Source organism: Sinohyriopsis cumingii, chromosome 2 (assembly GCF_028554795.1).
Source record: "Sinohyriopsis cumingii isolate HCF-2022 chromosome 2, ASM2855479v2, whole genome shotgun sequence".
Classification (NCBI taxonomy): Eukaryota; Metazoa; Mollusca; class Bivalvia; order Unionida; family Unionidae; genus Sinohyriopsis; species Sinohyriopsis cumingii.
The window spans coordinates 57770999-57795093 of record NC_142962.1 but is presented as its reverse complement, the minus strand read 5'-3'; the positions used below and the strand labels follow the sequence as shown (position 1 = coordinate 57795093).

Here is a 24095-nt window from a genome sequence, read left to right as displayed (position 1 = left end):
ACTTACGTTATTAACCAATCCTGCCAGCCAAATCCACATATACTCTACTTTATGTTCACCCATTTCCAGGCTGGTTCCCATTTTTCCATACAATTAGGACCATGTGTCCTGGAAGACTGCAGATGTGTAGGTGATGATGAATGCAAGGTCTTCCAATTTGTACAAAGAGAACGGGACACATGCATTATCCAATTCAATTCAATGAGGGAACACCAAACATGACACAAGTTACACTGGATAATACATATGCATTGTCTCTACTTGCCTTGACCACTCCAGTGGCCTAGTGGTTAGAGCGTCCACCTCGGATGCAGGAGGTCATGGGGTCGATCCTCGGCCGAGTCATACCAGAGACTTACAGAAATGGTACTAACAGCTGCCTCTCTTAGCATTCAGCATTAAGAGGTTAGTGTTAGGACTGGTCGGCCTGGTGTCAGGATAATGTGACTGGGTAGGACATTATACTACGTGTCTGCGGCATGATGCCCCAGTGCTAGACATCATTATAAACTGCCACACTGCAGACATCGTAGTGATATGACTGAAAAATTGTTAAAGCTACATTAAAAATCCAAATCACATCAAATCACATCTACTTGCCTTGTATTATGGGTCAGTGAAATTTTCAAACTTTGCTAATCTCCTTTTGTCTATGCTTATAAATTCCATAATGGGATCCTTTAAAAGTTATAAGTTGACCTTTTGATGTCAAATATTGGCTGCTGATGCCCTAGGCATCACCAACACTGACCCACTTAATGTGAAGATGTATTGCATACATCAAAAGATGGCAAAAAATTGACTTGTTTCAACAAAACACTGGGAACTTGAATAAAGATTTTACCAGGAAATGTTTACCAAGAAATGTTAGGATATTTTATATTAGTCATGTTTAAAATTGGTAGTTAATAAAGTATAGAAGAGCAGAACAGAAGAATGTCATAAAAGGCAGTGATGGAAGAGATATGTATGTACTCACAAGGAAACACTAAAATTGACACATGCAGGCAGTTGTTGCTCATGTCATGTAATTTATATTTAAAAGTGTTGGTGATAACTGAAAGGTAATTTTGTGGGATATTATTTGTGTATTGAGTTTAACATATATTTTCATTTTACTGGTGAGTGTAAGTACAGGAGCTTTCATAATAATTTGTAGCTATATTTTAGCTGACTATAATACAGAGTTTCTTTAGCAGATAATTCAATATGAATGCAGTGTCACATATCCTGTAATAAAACTAGACAGTTTATTATAATTCACTATCTTCATTCTTTTTGAATTCATGGATTACGATTTTTAATGGATGCAAAAGGTTGTAAAAAATAAAGTTAATGCTTGACAATATATCAAATCAAATCCACTTTATTTTCTTCTATTCTGTCTTGATTGAAGCATCTCTATCTCCCTCCCTCTCTCTCTCTCTCTCTCTGTATTCATTTTGATCAATTATGAAAAGGAGAATGCCTGTGTTAGGGTTAAAATTTGTTTTTCAAGAATAAATGTTTATAGCTGAACTTCTTGTTGAACTACTTAGTGCTCTAGTTTTAACACTGACTCTTTTCATCCCTCCTGTCTGTATCTACTGGTAATATATTCTGGAGGTGAAAGTACACTAGTACTTTATCAGATAACAAGGGAAGGGTGTGGAGCTAAGCTGTACTGTAGCTTTCAATATCTGAAAGTCAGTAATTGTTTTTTTTTAGACTCTGCCTCCAGAATAATTATAATTTAAGTGATTTAAAAGTGTCTTAACATCAAAAGAAACTTCAGTTGCCCATGATACAATTGTTATTTATATTTTAGTGTTGTCACAAGCAAGCATTTTCTAACTTTATTTTGCTAATTGATAATACAATAGATACTGTTTTATTTACTGAGAAAATATTTTTGTTAAAGAAAATCTTAAAAAATACATGACTTCTTATTAAAATGTGTGAATTTCATAAAAAAACAACATCCTGAGCTTTCATTTACCAATTTGTATCATGACGTTTTAATGTTAAGCTTTCATTTACCAATTTGTATCATGACGTTTTAATGTTAAGCTTTCATTTACCAATTTGTATCATGACGTTTTAATGTTAAGCTTTCATTTACCAATTTGTATCATGACGTTTTAATGTTAAGCTTTCATTTACCAATTTGTATCATGACGTTTTAATGTTAAGCAAACAGGAGCCAAACTGCTTCAAATACTCCAAATCTGACAGAAACTTTTTATTCAAATTTGATCCACCATTACTAAAAGTTGAATAACCTCTATACTACTTCTCAAAAACAGACTAAATCTGACAGGCAGTATCTGGGGTTGAAGACCTTTTAAATTTATATTAATGATATCAATTTGCCATAAAATACAAAAAAGCAGAAAAAGCAAACAACTTCTCACAAACCAATGACTGGAATTTTACTAAGTTTGAAGGAAAGCATCCCTGCATGTAATGACCTTCTAAATTTGAACAAATGATGCCAGTTCCCTATCAAATACGGCTGCTGCTGCTAAAGAAGAGGACCAAGTGGGCCTGATATTGCTAACCTAACTGTATGGTTGTGAAACCAAGTCCATACATATAGTCACACTGTGGAGTGAGAAAAAAATGTTTGAAATCTTAAGTTGCCACAATTATGATTACACCTAATCAAACATTAGTGTGTTTCTGGTTTCATGCTAAAAGAGACTGGATTGGTTAGCTGGAACAAGATTTCTTAAAACTAATGTTTCCTCTCCATTTACGATACCAAAAGTAAACCATGGTTGCAGGACCTACATTTATTCCTCTGAATAAAGACCATGTCAGTATTACTAAACAGCACTACGTTTTCTGATTGATGTACATTTCCTACATAATTATTTGAATAATATGCATTTGTCTGATATAACTTGCTGTAAATTGTAACCATGTGTGATTAGGAAACAGTATGCTAAGGCAGTCATTTGTGAATCATGCTTTCCATGTCCAAGACGTACTAATAAATATATTAAACACATAAATTAGCATGATGTTTAAAACTGTTACCATGGTTGCTTGGGTTGGGCTAAGCCAACATCATTAGCCATGGGCCATAATTGGCACTGTGCTTATGAACACCATGTTAGTGAAAAGTGTATACCTAGGGCCTACCAACACCATGTTGCTTAAAAGTGCATACCTATGTGCCTAGGGCCTACAAGGAACTCAATCTGACCCTGGAAACAAGGCTAATGATCAGATACAAGATTACATCATTATTATGCATGGATCTCACCCAATACTTAACTTGCCAGAGATTTTGATGACATAAACTGATTTTCCAAGTTCTACTGAAATTGGGCCAGAAATATGGACTCCAAAGCTGTTATAAACAATTATTGGTGGACATTGAGCCATACCATAAGCTCACTTGGCCTTATGGCCAGGTAAGCTAAAAACAGAAAACCCTTTTTATAATTTCTTTTCAGAAAAGGCTGGACAGAATTTGACCAAATCTGAAGGGGAAGAGAAACATCCCTGCAAGAAGGCCTTTCAAATATGTACAAATAATATTGACCTTACATCAGCTGCATTACTAAAACTACAAAATAAAGAAAACAAACTTGAAATCACTTCTACTAAAAGAACTGCTTACAAATTTAACCAATTGTGACAGAAAATATTATGGCAAAATGGCTTTTCAATTTTTTGTAAATGATGCTGATCCATTCTTTCATATGGATATTGTTACTAAAATTAGTACTGAACAAAAGAAGTACCAAATTTCACATAAAACGTCCTTGCATAAAAGATACTTATTCAACATCCAATATGGTTACAATTACCAAACAACAGTACCATAAATGGTACATTATTCACCTACCATGTTGTAAATAGTACTGTTATACTTCTTTTACCTTTGACCCCTTAATCCCCTCAATACACAGATTTCTTCCTTGCCTATTCAAGCCAACCAGAAAGGTTTCCAAAATGAAACTATAAATAAACTTTGGACTAAGTCACATGACTTTTCCTGAACTCATTGTAACCATGACCTTTGACATTTTGAATCCAAAATCAATAGGTGTCTTCCTTATTTCTTACGCAAGCCATCCACAACATTTTGTCATGGTCAAGGATACAGAACTCAAATTATTTTGCAGAAACCTTTTTTCTTCTTCATTTATCATTTGACCAATGTATTGATAGGTTCCTTTCTTATATTAAATACAAGACATTCAATTAAACTGGTCAAGGTTTGTACCATAAGTTATTCTGTAGAAACTGTTTTCATTCTTGGAATCCATCAGACCTTGACCTTTGACCTCTTAATGCCAACCTACAAAGTTTACAAGAGGCATGTGGCATATAATTTATTTACAGGAAGTTCTGAAGAAAATGTTTTATCCTTCTTTCAGGTTATATCACCGTGACCGCTGACCATTTCATTACAAATAAACAGGTGTCTATTATGTCTTGAATTCAAGCCATCCACACAGTTAGTGGAATAATCAATTTTTTAAGTTTTCTTTTAAAGATAGAAAAACTTTTGAAAGTAATATCAAGAGTGATGTCTTTGTATATAATAAACTCTCAACTTCTGCTACCAAATTATGCTCAGAGGTTATGGAAATTATAGTGTGTAATTGACTTTACATTGACAGGCAATAAAAAATGAGCTTTCAAAAGTAATATAATTTGTAATTGGTCAAAACAACATCACACCATTTTCATTTCCAAGCAAGAACATAGTCTTCACTGTTTTTTTTTTATTATGCTCTTCAAACCAAACAGCACATATTTGTGTACCTTGATTTTCTGTCATGTTATATAAATGTAGAAATGGGTCCATGCTTTACAGTGCTCTGTGTGTTACATACAAATAAAATGGAAAGTTGATTGTGTCATACATACTCACTAATATGTTGAGTCCAATTGCAAACTGCACAGACCCAGATCTACTGGTACATATTGTGATGGCAGATCTGGGTCAGTGCAGTTTGATAGGAGTAGTCAGTAAAACAAATATAGACCCAGATCTGCTGGTTCATTATGCAACATCAGATCAGGATCTTTGTTATTTGCAGCTTGACTCAACTTCTGAGTATATATGGTAATGTTCAGAAGATAAATGGCTTTATGATAACTAATATGATGACTGACATACTGTAAGGTTGGGGTGTATACAAATGGTTTAAATTTGGCAGCAAAATGGAAAGATAAAAAAACTTGTATTATATACAGAATATAGACTAACAAAAAGTGTATACCATCAGTGGCATCGCTAGTGGGGTGCGGACCGCACCGGGTGATACCATCTCAGAGGGGTGACACCAAAATGAAAAAGTACAAATTTTACAGAGCACACACTGCTCGGTCTAGTCGGATTTCATAAGCGGATAACCGATCATAGTTAAATACATGACTAGCAGGCACAGCAGTGGCGTCGCTAGGGGGATGCGGGGGTGCGGACTGTACCGGGTGACACCATCAGAGGGGGTGACACCAAAATGACATTACTAAGGATTCTGTATGGTCTGTTATGGAAGGAGGACCATGGGGTTGACACCATGAGCTACCGCACTGGGTGACACCAACCCGAGTGACGCCACTGTATACCATATATACTCACTTATAAGGTAAATCCAACTGCAAACTGCACAGACCCAGATTTGCCTTTGCATAATGCACTGGCAGATCAGTGTCTGTGCAGTTTGCAAGAAGAAATCATTAGAATAAACAACATAGCATGATGCTATGGCAGATCAGGTTCTATGTTGTTTGCAGTTTGCCTAGACTTATAAGTGAGTACATACGGTACATGTTCTGATGACGATGGCATTAAGAGATGCTCCCAATTTTTATGAATTCTGGCAGATTCTTAAATACACCAGTCATCTATTATGTCAACTTGTACAGAGATGAAAATTGTTGTGCTGAACAAATCTAGCATGCCCAGTAAACACTATGTGAATCTGACACAAAAGTCATGTTAAATGTTACTGGAATAGTCAGGTTACTTATGCTATACATGCTTCCTAACAGAAATGAGTCAGTGGATAGACTAAACATTTCTGAGAACTGAAACTTCTTTGTTTTAAACAATAAAATGTGATATGAATACCACAGCCTTGTTATTGCAAAAAGCAAAGCAGGTCTATATTTTTCTGAGATTGTGCCTGAGGCTCCATCCTTTGTTGATCAGACTGTTACCATGTACCATGTACCATTTAATGAAATTTTCTCCAGTAATGACTGACACAAAAATTTCGATACTGGTAACATTCCTGCAGGTCTAACAGAAAGAATATTCTTCAACAATATACTCAAGAAGTGTACAAAGAAACCAGATGCCATGATTCCCAAGTATGTCCACTTTGTAAATCAAAGCTTGCTATTCACTAATTTAACTATATTTATGACATCATTCATACGATGTCACTGTTTATTTAAATATATCATCGTGCTATGAACTCTTGGAAGAAATCAGACCTAAAATAACACAGTTGTATCATTTGGTCTGTTTTGAAAGAATGAAAAACAAAACTGAATAAACAATTTTAATGATTGCAACAACAAAAAAATACTGAAAGAAAATGATAAAGTCAATGAAAGGTATATAAGAACATGGAAACTCATCAGCAACTTATCGCCTGATGTTAACTGACTGTGCTGGTTTTCTGTTGTGATTTAAACATATTATACTGAAATTTATAACACCTTTCATTATGTACTTGACTATCGAACTCCATCATCTTTAATCAGTACAAATGTGATGAATTGTTAAATAATCATTCAGCTATTACTGGTGGATAATTGGTGGCAGGGTACTTGTACCCCATGCTTTTCTATGTAAAGACCCTTATTTAAGAGTATATATTCAGCTATGAAGATTGAAAGAAAACAAACATGAACCTAAAAAGTTTAAAGTGATTTTGAATTGCTATCGTAAATATCACTTTTTAAGAAAGCCAAAAAGTCCAATACTTCAAAAGCTTCTCAATGTAAAGAACTGATCACACATGGGGTATCTACTCTGGCAAACTGTACAAACATTGAAAACTCACACTTCTGTACACATTAGGAGAATGTGACTGAAACTGGTATTTTTATACACTTTGCTACAAATCCAGCTGGTATGCCTAATACTATTATTTTGCCAAAAATCCAGAAATTGCACAATTTTATATAAATAGTACACAGCAAAATATTTCTGCTCAGCCTTAATTTGTTTTATTTAAAATTTTGTTTGTCTCTTTCAATATCTGGTGTTCTTAAACCAAAACCATATTTCTGTGATGTGTCCACCAAGAAAATAGTTGAATTGCACATTATAACCCGTTTTAGGGCCAGATGGTGGGGGGGGAGCTATAAAAAAAAACTATTAAAAAACCCAATATACACACACACACAGAGAAACATAAAGTCACTTGAAATTCAACCGTCATTTTATTCTTGCGCATGTTTGCTGGGTGTTATGCACATGCTGAGTAAACAGAAAAAAACTTTTGCTTTAGTGCCCTTTCAAGTAGTCAGAGCCTTTTTGAAATTTGATAAGAAGAAGAAACAAACTCTTTGCTGATCCAGCCCTGCTGGAACCTGAAATCTTGTACAAACTGGTGCCCAACGGAAAAGCAAAACCACTTGACCGCATCATTTATGAATGAAATCACCCAGGAAAATTATGAAATTAATATACTTGCATTTCGCTAGGAAGGTAATGCAGAGGTGAAGTTCACACTGGAGCTATAAACTAAATTTAAGGCTACTGGCCACATTTCAATAGATGATTGACTCATCCTTGATGCCAATGTGTCCATAGACCAGAAGATGCAGATTAAACAGTAGACAATATCATGTAGCTCGACAGACTCATCCATGTGTAAGGATGCTTCCCAGTCACTGTTAACTTAAAAGATTTAAAATATACTAAAGTGATATAAATCTTTGACTCTTTAAATTCTTTTGATACCAACTCCTGGAACACAATATAAACAATTGTTTAATGCAGTTCACATGAGCTTTGAGGAAAAAAACAGTGTAGACCTTAAACTGACATATGTGACTGGGTCTACTCTGCAGTTAGTTCATGTATATTTTACTCAAGAAAAGAAGGTAAATAATGTAAACCAGACTAACTCAGTTTCAACTTGCTAATTACAAGACATGGTTTAGAAAGTGTGATCTAACAATGAGGTACCTACCACAAGGTAATTTGACCTTTGTGGTGCATGGTCCACCTGTACATCGTCCATATCTTGATGGTTCCTTTTATCCATGGTCATGTGGAATCAGGCCATGAAGCCAAAATAACTGAAGTCTTCACACATAAATCCCAGTCTTGGATATGTAAATCTGGTTTAAAACTTGTCAGCACTGGCAGTATGTATTCCTCCTATCTTCACACTGATATACTGTACATCTAAAGGGTTATAAGTCCAGCATGTCTTGTGCTATCAGATATGAAGCATATTCATAACTACAACTGTCATGGATATTCATTCCTCAGAACCTGGCAAAATACAACAAAAAACATCTTTATAGTTAATTACAATTATCACTCTCCATATTATATATATATATACATATATATATATATATATATATATATATATATATATATATATATATATATAATTTCTGAAGGAACTATGTCACTTAAGGAATTTGAAATACATAGAAGAATAACTTATCAATGATGATGCAAAAAAGTATTATCTACTTTCTTCTGCTTTTTTGCAAAGTTTCAATCTAGTCTGTGTTTCTTAAACACTGCAAGACGTCTCAATAGAGCCATTTTGCACCAAGTCAACTGAATTTTTTGTTAACACAAATCATACCAGTAAACACATAAGTGTATATCTCCAAAATCATCAAAGAATCACTAATTTCAACTACATTTTTAAAAAAATGTGTTCACCAAAATACATCTCAAATTAAAAATATCTCCTCTTGAATGATAGCAATTCCTTTAAAATATTGATCCAGTTTTTCTTCTATTTTTCTTTACTTTATCCAACTGTTCCACAGGCTACTGACATGCAGTCTCATCATGCTTGTGGCATTTAACTTCCATTTTTGCAAAATTTCCATTCAACCACAACATTTCCAAACAGCTATGGAACTTAAATTTCTATGGACCTAAAACCCCAAATACAAATTATCTGTGGTGATACCTTTGCACAAATCTGTGGATTTTTTTCAGTTTTAAATGTAGCTTGTGCCCTGCAAAGCAGACAGTTAAATATTCTCTAACCTCTAGACTGCTCAAACTAAATCACACTTTAAGAGATAGTTTACCTTTCACTGTCTGCAATAGCTAGTATTTTGTAACATAATGGGTCAAGGGTCATTTCCTCTGACATCAGATATGCCTCAGTGCTACCAACAATACCATATTTATCCAATTTAGAGTCACATGCCAACCATGGTACTCTATGTAGCTAGTGTTGAATGGCACTGCAGCAAAACCATGGCTATATAGTGGCAAGTGTAGGCATCCTAAAAGTGGCATACAAAACAAAGATAACAGCCCAATACAGGGGTAAAATTCTACAAATACACATACAAAGTCCACATATTGTTTATTAACCTACTCTTTAAAAAAATGTCCAAAATTGTATCATTCAGACCTCTAACTTCAGGCAGGAGGGTGCATCAGACCTATCATTATCCCTGAGCCCAAAGATCGAAGCCATAGGTAAAATATCAAACTGATTTTGTTTCTTGTTGTCTTTAACAGAAGTTTTAACACATTATTATCTATATCATGTCAAGAAATTTGGAGCTAAGTGCATTCTGAAGAACACACCAAAGCATCCAAAGTTACTCAGGCTGGCTTTTGTGGGTATGGAACCTGTGTCCACTTGGATTTTAAGTCTTTCCCTCTACCAATCTGAGCTAGTGTGCCTCCCTATCAAACTGATAACAAGAAAATAAGTCAGGTGGAGTAATAAACCAAATCACACTAAAACTGACCTGTCCAGAACTTCTCTTAAAGCATCCCTTGGGCAATGTGCATGTACTTCCTCACCTCAACACCAGATATAAAGGACCCTTTCTATCAAAGTTGTTGTACTAAGATAATATCTACAGAAGGAAATGCATAAAGTCAGACAGTCATGTATTATACAGCACCAAACAGACTCAAGCCAGAAATTTAAATCCATAAAATTATTTAGCCTTAGGAATGGTAGATCAGAAAATGTGCTGTTCCCTATGTGTCATCACAGCAATGAAAAGTTCTTCCTGAGTTTTACTACCTTAAAAAAAATAGGTACCAAGTTGATACTCCATTAATAGACTTGTGGATCCAGAAAATCAACCCAAATCATAAACATTCCTCGACCCTATGGTCAGCAGAGAATGATGTATCCCCTTTAGAAAAATCAAAGCAATCAAATAAACTGCAGACCTTGACATGCTGACCTTGTCATGCAGACCTTGACATGCTGACCTTGTCATGCAGACCTTGACATGCTGACCTTGACATGCTACTGCATCATGTGCTAACAAAGCTGATTGTTAGTTTGGATAGAAGCAGCTAGAATAAAGTTGACCTACAATTATAAACCCTCTGTTCACCTAGCCTGTCCGTATAGTCACCAAATATCCTTTCCAAAAAATTAAACAAAGATTTAAGTTAAGAGGCCCAACTGAGGTTTAGATCACTCCCCTCAATGACATCTATCTTAAAGCAAACTGCAAGAGCAGCTGGACAAGTAATCTGGATCATCTGGATTCTTTCTGTAGAAATTTCATCCTCTGCTGTTGATCACAAATGTTAGGGAAACAAATGTATCAAAGTTTCTCTTTACTGTTTACCTTCTTCCATATTTGAAGGCAGATCAGCATCATGTGTCCAATACTGCATGGCCTGTATACCAGGGTTGAAGATGGTCAAATTCCTGCTCAGTGGTTTTTGAGAAATAGTAGCAAAAAAGTCAGTTTTACTTTTAATAACAGCAATCCTATATGATACCAGATTAGCATCATTGCATGTAAACAAAAATTAAAGGTCACCTTGCCTGGACACTTTATGTCAATGTTGGTCAAATTTTTAAGATCATAAAAGGCTTTTCTGTGTACTTTTAATTTTGGGTCAGCATGATTTGTACAGACTTAAATGCTCTTTATGCTAGGCTGCTTTTCTTCAAATTTGGTAAAATTCTGCTATGCATGTTTATAAAAAGAAGTTGCTTAAATATTTTACTAATTTTTGGTAATGACAGCCATATTTCATGCAACTCGGCATCATTTGTAAAAAAATTCAAACCCTTCTTGCCTGGATACTTTAAGTCAAATTTGGCCAAATTCTGTTGATTGATTTTTGAGAAGCAGATTAAAGCTTTTCAAATTTTAGCAGGTGTGTGATTAGGATTTTTAACGTAGCTTTAATAATTTTTCAGTCATACTGCTATGATGTCTGTAGTGTGCCAGTTTATAGTGATGTCTAGCACTGGGGCATCATACTGCAGATTTGTATCATGATGTCCCACCCAGTCACATTATCCTGACACCAGGTCGACCAGTCCTAACACTAACCTCTTAATGCTGAGGCCTAGCGAAGTAGCTGTTAGTGCCATTTTTGTAAGTCTATGGCCGGGTTTAAAACCCACGACATCCCACTTCCAAAGCAGATGCTCTAACCACTAGGCCACTGGAGCAGTCTCTAAGTTTAGTAATGGTGGCCATGTCTGATGGCATATTAGCTTCATCTGCACCAGTTATAAAGCCCTTCATGCCACGTTGCTTTCTGTCAAATTTGAGTCAAATTCTATTATGGATTTTTGTGAAGTCATTTAAAATTGTATTACTATTTTTAGTAATGGTAGCCATATTTGATGGTGGATCAGAATCATCTATACAAATATGTGATAAATAAATACATGTTAGAATACCACATGCAAAATTCAGTCCAATTCTGTTGAACAGTTTTGGCAAAGATAAAAATGTTTAGGGTTGAAGCATAATGTATTGACCATGAAGATACCAAGCTTCTGAATTATGATTACACTGTCCAGGCCCCATTTACAGTGCCAACCTTCATGCATAAAGATTAGTAATCACATGTTCATGACTGGTGATTTAAAAACAAAATTCTCTGGGTTCTCATTTTCCTTCCATTTGCAAGACCATTCTTCACAACTACCAAGGCCTTTGGAATAATTCTTAGAGTGCCAACTTTTTAAAACCTGTATATACAATGATTTCATTAAAATCAAGTTAAATTAAACAAGCATATATGGTAAAGCAGATGTGATTTAATGTGTCTCTGCTACAATGAAACTATGGAAAGAGATTGAGTGATACGTGTTGAAAAGACAGGAAATTCCAGCAAACAAAAGATAGACAATGACTTTTCATATCAAGATTGTCCAACACAAAACAAACAGCTACATCTTTGTCAATCTTCCTGTAACATGAAAGTCTAGTACTATCCCTAACACACCTCCCTGCAACTTCTACCATAATTACCCAATCAAAATCACTCAAACCTTTAGCCATATAGTGTGTCTAGGGAGGTCAGACTTTTTGTTTAGAAATATGTATATATCTTATTAAATTAACATTAATAATTCCATTCAACTGATTAATTAGATTCATTATTTTTGAGGATTAAAGTGTAAAAATTTCACAATGAGACACTGCTAGAATAACTAGGTGACTTCCGTGTCCACCTATGTAAAGTTTCCATGCTCTCTATTATCCATTTTTTAAAAAATAATAAACTAACTTCTGCTTTATGCAATTTCATGGAATCAATGCAAACATGACTGTCAATTTGTCAGGAGGAGTCATAAATGTGTACTGTTGACACATGATGGGATACATACACATAACCCTATCTTGGATTACACCAGGATACAGGAAAACCAAGACAGAGCTACTGTACCAGGACAAGAGCACAAAACTTCTGAAATGACACACATCTAGAGATTGACACAAATTAACTGTTCTTGATTTCAAATTCTTTCTCAATGTAGATATAGAGATACTGGTGGTAAGGCTGTAAAATACCCTGAGTTCAGCATTTCTCACAAAATAAAATTAAACTGACAGTATTCAAAATTAAGACTTTGCTGGATTAGCAACAACTAACAAATATCAGAATTCTATAAATGTTAATGTTCGCTCTGAAATTTGCCAATTTTGAGCTGGCAAGCAGGCAACCATTTTGAACTGGGTTGGAGTTATATGGCACAGCAACACATAAAGCTTATATCCTGCTGAGACAAGTAGATAAATGCCATACACAAGGAAGCATATCAGAGCTGATTCAATGATGGAAATCAAACCTATATCACTATGATTAAACTACTGAATCACTGAGGCTCTGGCAGCAAATCCGGAAACCGGAGGTAGACGAATATTTGAGTCATTTTATCATGAATATTTTAATCAAAATCAATGATCAAAACAACACAAAAAACTACCTCTTATTAATTCCACACCAGTTTCCCTATCATGCATATACATTGGAAATATATTTACATTATTTGCTTCTGTATAAGTTATACCCACCTGCAAACAGATTACATGTATACCTATCAAGTATGTAAGTTTGATTTTGTGGATTTAACAATATTATCAGCACATAACAGGCTTTTCATGGTGACAAGTATATTTGGTGGCAGAATAACCCAAGGAAATTCCCAGGGAAAGTCTACTGAAAAACAGGAAGCCAATGGCAAGCTTTCTCACATACCCATGTTGGCTGAGCAGACTCAAACCATGAGGTGTCAGTGATATGAAGAGGTGAATAAGGTAGACCACATGGCTACCCATGGACCCTTATTGAAGACAGATTATACTCCAATCTGTCATCATATACTATGCTGGCGGATGAGACCAACACAAAACCAAGAGTCTCTAAAAGGGACTGGCACATTTTTTGTCCAAAAAGAATTTCCAGGAATTCCAGACAAACCATTTGATTATTATAACTGTTGAGTGTTGAAGCCATCTCCAATATTCTTGGGCAATAAGATTTTCAAATTATCAGCTGTTACAGCTATATTGGATTTAAAGTTGACATGGTTTTCATTTAGGACAAACTAGATACCATCAGAAGACATTTGGGGAAAATCCCAAGCCAATATGACCACCCATTAGGAAAGTAGCGACAGCAACAGTTTCAAGATGGCCATTGTGATGGCCATATTGGATGTCTTAGTAGTACCATTATTTTCTGTAAAGCCTTTGGTCTCACATGTATACATAGCATGTTACTCTGAAATTGACGGGAACCGGCACTCTTCAAAGAAAAGGAAACTTTTTATCAGTTACATGATGTGTCACCTGAAGTATCCTATATAAACAAGCCACCATCACGAGGTATCTCGTAGTTATTCTGGCATTGTAGCAGAGCGGTAGGTACAATAATAGGCACATATTATGTGGTGTCATAGCCAGCTTATGACGCAGTCCAAGCTATACATGTTGTTTGTCATAGTTTCTTTTTGTTTATTTGTAATGGCTACTGAAGAGGACAAAGTCCTCTCAATTACTGACCTCGAAGACAACTCACAATTTTCAGATTTCGGGCCTGAGGATATTCAGCCTTTTGCGAAGTTGAGGCAAGTTTCTCAAAAGAGAGTTGAGTTAAGAAGCCACAAAAACAGAAATATAAAGAGAAAATATTAAAGTCTGTTGTGACTAAAGTTCAGAAAGTGGCAAAATGCAAGCCTGTTATGGCGACTGAACAAGCAAAAACTGTTGGACAGTCGAAGACATCCAGTCTCATAGACATAAATAACTTGTTGGAAACAGATATTGAGCTTTTGAAGATTTTTTTGTGGGTCTAAATGAAATGTAGCCTGTTATGATAGATGACAATGAAATTGATGCCCTTACCTGAATTAGATGTAGAAGGTGAAGGGCCATATAGCGATGTTGATGTTACCCCAGCAGAGGGTGATGCAAGTAGACCACTCATGCAAATTTCTTTGAGTGGAAAAATAAATGAGGCATTGTTTGATGCTTTGCAGCCTAATTACAACCATATTTATACTACCAGTGCTCATAATATGTGGCAGTTACCCAAACTGAAAACTCCCGAAAAAGGAGAGCCAATACCTAAATCCTTAGCAGAGCTGATTAGTACTGCATGCACTTCTATATGTGCAACAGATGATATTGTACAGAAGTACAATATCCCAGAAAACTGTGATAAGTTGGGTTGCCCACTTGTCAATCAAGAAATTTGGAATGACCTTAGCAAACTGAGTTCACTCTTATGACAAAGCCTTTAGGGATATACAAAATCTTGTTCCTGCAGGCATTATACCAGTTGTCCAATTAAAGTCTCAGATTGCCACTAATGAAAAAGCAACGATCCTAATTTCAGATGCTATCACCCTTATGGGTCAGGTGCTATATCATGTCTCCCTAAGAAGGAGATATATGATTCGACCACATATGAAAAGGAAATATTCCAATCTTTGTAATATGCATACCCACATAACGTCCATGCTTTTTGGCGACGATGTGGCCAAGGAAGTTAAAAGATGTGACACTGGGTTTGCAATTGTGAAAGAAAATTTTGCCCTTATTCACAGAGCTTTCAATAGAGGCCATGGTGCTAGAGGTGGTGGACCCATACGAGGTCCAGATTTCAATCAGAGGGCAAGATTTCGATCTCAACCGTATAGTGCTCAAAATATGTACAGGTATCAATACCAAAGTTCCAATAGAGGAAGGAAAGCTGCTTATACAAGTCCCCCAAACGAGCCCACAAATTAAAATCTATAGAGGTAAGTTCTATGGGAAAACTTTGATTCCATGTCTTTCCAGTCCTTTTTTTTAACAAATAAAATCCCTTTTCGAATGAGCAGAGAACCATTATATCCAATGAAATCAATGAACTTCTACACAAAGGAGCTATAGTTCGATCCAAATGTGAGAGAAATCAATTTCTTTTGAACACTTTTATTGTTCCCAAACCTAATAGAAAATTTCAGCCAGTTATTAACCTAAAACAGTTGAATAAATTTGTTCATGATGAACATTTTAAGCAAGAAACAATTCAAACTGTTTTAGATTTCATCCAGAAAAAAATGATTTCTTTACTTCTATTGATCCAAAGGATGCTTACCGTATTTTAGTATTCCATGCAATACAGATAGATTATCAGAAATTTCTAAAGTTTACTTGGAACGGTCAACTTTTTCAGTTTGTATGTTCACCTTCTGGGCTTTTCTCTGCTCCAAGAGTTTTGCTAAGATTCTCAAACCTATTTATGCTTGGTTTGGGCAGCAGTGCATTAGGTGTTCCTATTATATTGACGACTCATTGAATTTGGATGGTGATAGTCACATCTGCTTGCAAAACACATGGACTATGACTGAGACATTAAAATCTCTTGGTTTCACTATCAATTTCGAAAAATCAGTTTTAGACTCTGTACAGTTTAAGGTTTTTCTTACCGAGCAGAAAGTGGAAAAGATCCATGTTTTTGCCAAGAAGCTCATTAACAGAAAGTATGCTAGAGTACAAGAGTTGGCACCATTTATTGGTATGCTTATTAATGCAATTTATGCAATCCTGGAAGCCCCAATGCACTACAGGTATTTTGAACATGATAAAATAAAAGAACTTAGTGAAAACAAACATTTTGATAGTGCAGTACAGTTATCTCCACAAAGTGTCCAGAAACTTAAATGGTGGTATCTAAATGTGGCAGACAGGAATGGAAATCTGTTGGACAGAACAATTTTGCTTTTAATATTCAAACTGATGCATGACTCTCAGGGTGGGGTGCTTATGCACGTGATTCAAACAGATCAGTCTCTGGTAGATGGAACAAGAGGGAAACCATTTTTTCCATAAATTACCTAGAGTTATTAGCAATTTCTTATGCCTGTCAAGGAACTTTTCTGACTCCACTGAATGGATGCTAAAGAAAGACATTTTTCAAATATTGTGTGCACAGACTTTTGTCCCGAACATAGATCTTTTTGCACCTAGGTCAAACTGTCAGATAAAGTTCACCTCGTGGTTTCCAGAACCAGGTGCTTTTCAAATTAATGCCTTTTCTTTCTCCTGGCATGATTTAATCCCATACATTTATCCTCCTTTTAATCTTGCTGGGAAAATATTGAATAAAATTACTGCTGATAATGTTGATAAAGCACTCTTTATTGTTCCACATTAGACATCACAATCCTTGTTTCCTTTACTCTTGCCATGTTTAATTTCTCTTCCAATTAGACTTCCAAGGCACAAAAATATACTGACTCTTCCACGCAATGGTCAAACTCATCCTCTACGGAGGAACCTATCTTTAATCTCAGTGACTGTATCAGGAGATTGCTCCAAAACCAAGGACTTTTACCAACAGCTGTGGACATCATTAGCAATTTATGGAGACCAGGAGCAACTAAACAATATAATTTGGCATGGACAAAATTGAATTTCTGGTGTAAGATCAGGGAAATTAATCCCTTTTGTGTCTCTGAGGTAACAGTTATTTCATACTTAGATTCTTTGATAACTAAAGGTAAGTCTCAATACTCACAAGGCAATGTTACTTACTGCTTTGAGAATGTTTGATAATGCACGGTGCCTCAACCCTTTGTTGATTAATAGATACCTGAAAGGACTGTTTAACAAAAGTCCACCAAAACCAAGATATGCTGACACTTGGGATTTAAACCTAGTCTTAAAATACCAGTGTACCCTTTCTCCTTTGGAAACTATATCTTTAAGGTTATTAACAATGAAGCTGGTTGCTGTTATTGCTTTATCTACAGCTCCGAGAGCACAAACTCTAAAATCTTTGAATTTACATAACATGACTCATATGGCAGATAAAATAGTATTCAATTTTTCGAATCTGTTGAAAACTTAAAGACCAGGTAAGAATTTCCAGTTGGAACTACTACATTATAAGGATGAGAAGCTTTGTGCTATGCATACTTTGTTGCATTATCTTGACAGGACTAAAAATTGTCAGAAATCTACTCAAGTTCTCGTATCTTATTGTTCCTATAGAGCTGTGACATCTAGTACTATTGCAAGGTGGTTAAAAACAGTTTCAGAACAATCAGGAATTGATACATCTAAATTCAAAGCTCATTCTTAGAGAACTGCTGCAGCATCAGTTGCTTTCAGACAAGGCTGTTCCTTGCACAGTATAATGAAAACAGCACAATGGACATCAGTAAAGACTTTTCACAAATTTTATCTAAGGGATATTCAGACTAATAGTAAGGGTTTTGCTGAAGCAGTTATTAATAGCATATAAATAATAGTTTTTGTTTGATTATGATTTACAGGTTAACAAGTGTTTCCTTTTTCCTGTATTTAGCAGTTGTTTTGTTGTCAATCTTTAAAGATGCTATGTATACATGTTAGGCCAAAGACTTTATGAAAAATAATGAACCCTTCATCCAAGCATTTGTAAAGGATGAGGGGCATTATTGGAGTAAAGCTGGAGGCCAAGCATTTATACAACCACCCATTCTTTGTTGCAAGTTGAGGTTTTACTACAGTTGGTTTTTCCCTCCCTGTCTTATATAGACAACAAAACACTATGAGATACCTCATGCGGGTGGCTTGTTTATATTGGATACTTCAGGTGACACATCATATGACTGATAAAAAAGTTTTCTTTTCTTTGAAGAACGCCCGTTCCCGCCAATGACAGAGCAACATGCTATGTATACATGCTCAGCCTCCGGCTTTACTCCAATAATGCCCTTCATCCTTCACAAATGCTTGAATGACAGGTTCATTTTCATTGAAGACCAATTAAATATGATAGAGTAGTCTCCTGGTGAAAACCCCATGCTGATATAACTTACCTTCAGAAGAAGAAAAAATAACAATATCTTCAAGATGGCCACTATGGTGGCCATATTGGATATTAGATTGCCACAATTTTTATTTAAAACCAACTAGTCACAGTAAGAAGTCTTTTAGTGAAAACCCAATGCTGATTTGACTTTCTGTTCAGGCGGATGTGAGACTGACACCATTTTTATTATATCAGCTGACATTAGAAATGGGGTCTCAAACTCAAACCACCCTGAGGGCCACATGTAGGCATTTTTGATGTCTCAAGGACTGAACCACCTCTTTATCTCTTATGACATCTTGTGAAGCCAATCATTTTGCAGGCCACAGGATATGGCTTGGCAGGCTGCATGCAGCCCATGAGCCACGTTTGATACCCTTGCATTAGAAGAAGTTGATAAGTTAAATACCCATGTTGATATGACCATCTATTTTGAAGGAGTAACAATAACAAGAGTTAAAGAAAGCTGCAGTGGTGGCTTTTTTAAATACATATTAACGAGTAAATGTAGATTGAAAAGTGATATAAATGAGCAGGAACTCAATAAAAAAAGGTCATTTAAAATTAATAACAGTACCACCCTTCCTACCCTATTTATTTTGTCCACACCCTTGGCAGAAACAAATATATTTGAGGGGAGGGGGTCCTCTGGGTATATATTGTTCATTTTGCTTCTGACTGCTATCCAACAATGTAGGTATATACATTGATTTACTTCGTACAGAATTAACTGGCCGATATTGTTTGTTCTAAATTTGATTCCAAGCCAACTATGCACTGATCTGTCTGGCATGGTATGAACAGGCATAGCAGGGTCTATGTTGTTCATTTTTACTTCTGATTTCAAGCCAACAACACAATGACCTACATGGTAGAGCTGATTCTGAAGTGGATGCAGGTGGATGTACACAGGTACTTAAGATATTGCAGGTGTTTCTGAATCCTATCCATTTATCCCACAATGTAATGGAAATACATGTAGTTTGCAGAGAATTAACACAAGTTTTCAGTCCAGCTATTAATTTTCTGAACTAAACATTTATATTGAAAACAATATAACTACTTACTTACATATTTACTATCTCCATTCTTTCTGCTATAAAATATGTATTAATTCATACAAATATGCACCTGTAACTCATTCTAAAGAAAGACAAGACCAGATTCTGCATGTCAAGTCCTGTGACTAGGGGTGAGTGTGTGTGTGATTTGTATTTTTAACATAGCTTTAACAATTTTTCAGTCATATCGCTACGATGTTTGCAGTGTGGCAGTTTATAGTGATGTCTAGCACTGGGGCATCATGCCGCAGACATGCAGCATATGTCCCACCCAGTCACACTATCCTGACACCAGGCCGACCAGTCCTAACACTAACCTCTTAATGCTGAGTGCCAAGTGAGGCAGCTGTTAGTACCATTTTTGTAAGTCTTTGGTATGACTCGGTCAGGGATCGAACCCACGACCTCCTGCATCCAAGGCATATGCTCTAACCACTAGGCCACTGGAGCGGTGTGATGAGGGGTGAAACAATTCATCAATATATCGATGAATCGACACTTTTGCTGTAACAAAACACATCAATATAAGAGACAGAGAATCTATACAAAACGATACTGTATGCAAGTTATTTTAGTCTTCAGTAGTAATGAATAATTTTTATTTGCCTTATTATTCTTTAAAATTAGAATTCATCGGAAACAGCATCTACAGTCAGGCACTCATTTTTTTTAGTAAAAACAAAAAAGACTGTTCAGAATACTCATTCACCATCTATAAATTAACACAAAGTAATAAGGTTCCACATGTATAATGAACTACTTTACTCATCATTAATGACCGCTTTTACGTGAAAATTTCTACTTGTATTATGTCTACTTTGGTCGATTTGAACGCTACACTACTGGTGTTTTGCTCTGTGAAATATGTTACACTGAATTCTCATTAGTGGTTATTGCTTGCTCTGGACCAGGTTAAACAATAACCACCAATCAGAAATTAATGTAGCTTATTCCCTGTGTGACAAACAGAAAGTTTTGGCAAAGCAACAGAGAAACTTCACACAAAATTCATTAATTGATATGTAAAGTACTTAAACAGAGATGCTGTCAGGGTGTGCAATTGCATGAATCATGCAAAATTTGTACGAATTCATAAACTTGGAGAACAGTGATGTGCGAGAACTCCCGCAAATTAGTTGAAAGTACCACATATGAAAATGTGCTTGGCAAAGTATATAAATTTTTATTTATTTGTTCTTGTCGCGATATGTGTTTTTTCGGTAGGCAACTGATTACTCATCTGAGTTCTTTAAACATGTCATTAATGGTTAAACTAAATTTGATTGGCACATGGTGCCCAGGAATAAGCATTATTATCGCGTAGTGAACCTACCATGAAGGATGCTTTATACATGCATGTTTAAAACAGGGGCTACCAAGAAAACCCAAAATGTCTTATTCCCAGTGTGGCTCATTACGATTTCTTTTGGCAAGTACTGGCTGATGGTAGTGATGATGACAATAATTTTTTAAGTTATGAAGTACATAGGATTAATGGAGACAGGAAAGTGTAATGGGGATACCAGTGAGTGATTCTGAGCTTGAAAATGGTGTCAAATACGAGTCAGATGTATATGTTGGCTGGGCAAAACTAGATGGCATGACAATCAATCTCCCTTTTAGCAGTATTTTGAAACTGAATGTAGAAATCGCAGAATACTGAGCCTAATTAAAATACAGAAAATTAAAAAATATAACACAATTTCATTTTTTTATCAATCAATTTTGCCCCGAGGATCATATACTACAAAATCATAGATTATTAATGGCAGTCTTGAATAATAATTTTTTAAAAGAAAATATAATCCCATAAATCTTAAGGCATATGGTTATATTAAATTGATACAGCTGTGGTGAAATAAATTATGAAGATTAGTTGATTTTTTTCTCTCAAAGAAACAAAAATACACAACTTTTCATGCATTCATTTTTTTCTGACAGTAAAAAGATTGTATGTATCAAAATTGGCATCAAAAGGTAAATCAGTTAACAAAATCTATAAACAACACAAGTCATTATGATAAGATCCTTGACTAAAGTCGCATTCCTCCACAGGGCATGCACAACTAGTTTATCCACACAGTGGGATTTTCAATTCATCGAGTAGGGAGGAATGAGAGCCCTTCCCTGCGCATTTCTGTGTGCTGAGCACACTACTTACTTCTCATGTCTGGCAGTAGCAAGTGAGGAGGACAGCTGGAGAGCTGCACCGCATCACAGCAGGCACACCCACCCTCCTAGGTGATTTAATGTCCTAGAGTATCACCTCTGCACAATTTGGAATGAGGTGCGTGATGCTGTCTTGTAACAGAATGAGGGAGAATGGGCTTAGTAGGTCTGTTGATTAAATTTTGTTGGGTAGCATGTCAAAGCATTTAGATGTAGTGTGTTAATTTGAGGTCTTATATGTGATTATGATTTTGGCCACCTTACATAATTAGTAGGGGGCTTGCTGTTAATTATATTTTGGTTTGCTGCATTGTTGAAAAAAATCTATTCTATACATATAATTATGATACCTTTTTACATTCCTCTGGACTTTTCGATATTTATTGAGGCAGGTAGATATAAAGGTGATATTGCTTCAGGGTGTGTTTTTAAACCTATATTCCAGAAATAACTTACAATTAGTTAATGATGAATATAACGCAGCTTTTGTTTCTGAAATTGACCAAGATATGAGGAAAATAATATTAGATCAACATTGGTGTGACCATCCATTTTTAGAAAATTGCATAATATGATGTCATCTCAAAGTTCACTGTTTATATACCATTTATTAGCCAGACAAAAAACTTTAAATAATTCCTGTCAGTTATACTATAAGAAGTGCATCAATTGCTCTACAAAATACTGACCATTTTTATAAATATATTATAAGACAGAAGCCAAAATTACTGAAATAAAGAATATAAATTTCCTTTGCTTTCAACTTGCTTAGATATAACACTGTAGCCACCCTTTCAGCTGTATAACTGAGTGACTCTGTGTGTGTGTGTGTGTTTGTGTGTGTGATTTGGATTTTTAACGTATCTTATAAATTTTTCAGTCATATCGCTATGATGTCTGTAGTGTGGCAGTTTATAGTGATGTCTAGCAATGGGGCAACGTGCTGCAGACATGTAGCTTCATGTCCCACCCAGTCACATTATCCTGACACCAGGCCAACCAGTCCTAACACTAACCTCTTAATGCTGAGCGCCTAGCGAGGCAGCTGTTAGTACCATTTTTGTAAGTCTTTGGCATGACTTGGCCAGGGTTCAAACCCACAAACTCCCACTTCTGAGGTGGATGCTCTAACCTCTAGGCCACCGGAGTGGTCCTGCGTGATTTTGTATGAGACAAAATGATTATTTAGGCCCTCAGAAGATTGTTTTCTTCCACAGTTTGTGTGTAGGGGTCAATACATTGTCCATGCTATTTTTAGGTGCGGGGTAATTATGCATTGTATCACATCCTCATTATTTGAAACAAGCCCTTTACAGATAATTTTAAATTTAACATTAAAGTAAGAAAATGTTGTAACTTTCATCATTTTTATATATGTAAAAAGCTGACATCATACAAAGTAATTTGCAATTTAACAATGTTGCTGCACCATGCATTTCAGTAATTTTATCTTCATTATTATTCATTATATTTGTGTGAAATAAATTGCATTATATTCTGGGAGGTTTGAAATGCACAAAATCCCAATTTGATGCTAGAAAGGACCAACATTCCCTCTAAGCAAATGGTAGATGTGCATGCTATGCACACTGCATTGTGCAAGCATTAGCCTGATTTGAGCAAAATCTTTCGATCATCAATTGCGATGTGCTGGGATGTCTGAGCAGCTGTGTGGCTGCGCACACATGCAGCTTAGAACGGACACATTCTCCCACACCATGGTATCTCTCTCTCTCTCTCTCTCTCTCTCTCTCTCTCTCTCTCTATATATATATATATATATATATATATATATATATATATATATATATATATATAGTATTAGATTCCTTGTCTGAACTGTCATGCCCCTTTTCTTCTCCAAATTGGCACCCCTCAGAAAATGTCTCCTTATGCATGCACGCTGCTCGCATATAGCTAGCACCAGCCCATATATATCTGGACAGAATAATTAATTTATTATTGCCCTTGTTCACCAATGGCTGGAGAAGAATTACTTAAGAATGAAGGACACAAATTTTGATTTAAAACTAAAATAAGCTTGAGAACAGTTGATAAGAGCATGTTTCTAAAACGATTTTATACAAATGGTAATGTTTGCAATAAACACA

At 35.6% G+C, this 24095-nt stretch overlaps 1 protein-coding gene across 3 annotated transcripts in view; it reads right to left on the bottom strand.

The window, feature by feature from the left end:
- The window catches only part of LOC149804938 (uncharacterized), a 210103-nt gene that overhangs the window by 175308 nt on the left and 10700 nt on the right, over positions 1-24095 (bottom strand). For all 3 annotated transcript variants that reach the window (XR_016417271.1, XR_016417275.1, XM_089945993.1), the window contains exon 2: positions 8160-8467. Coding sequence is in view for 1 of the 3 variants with exons in the window: in XM_089945993.1 (XP_089802119.1) it covers positions 8160-8240 (81 nt within the window). In the remaining 2 variants the exon portion in view is untranslated. The remainder of the gene's footprint in view (positions 1-8159; positions 8468-24095) is intronic.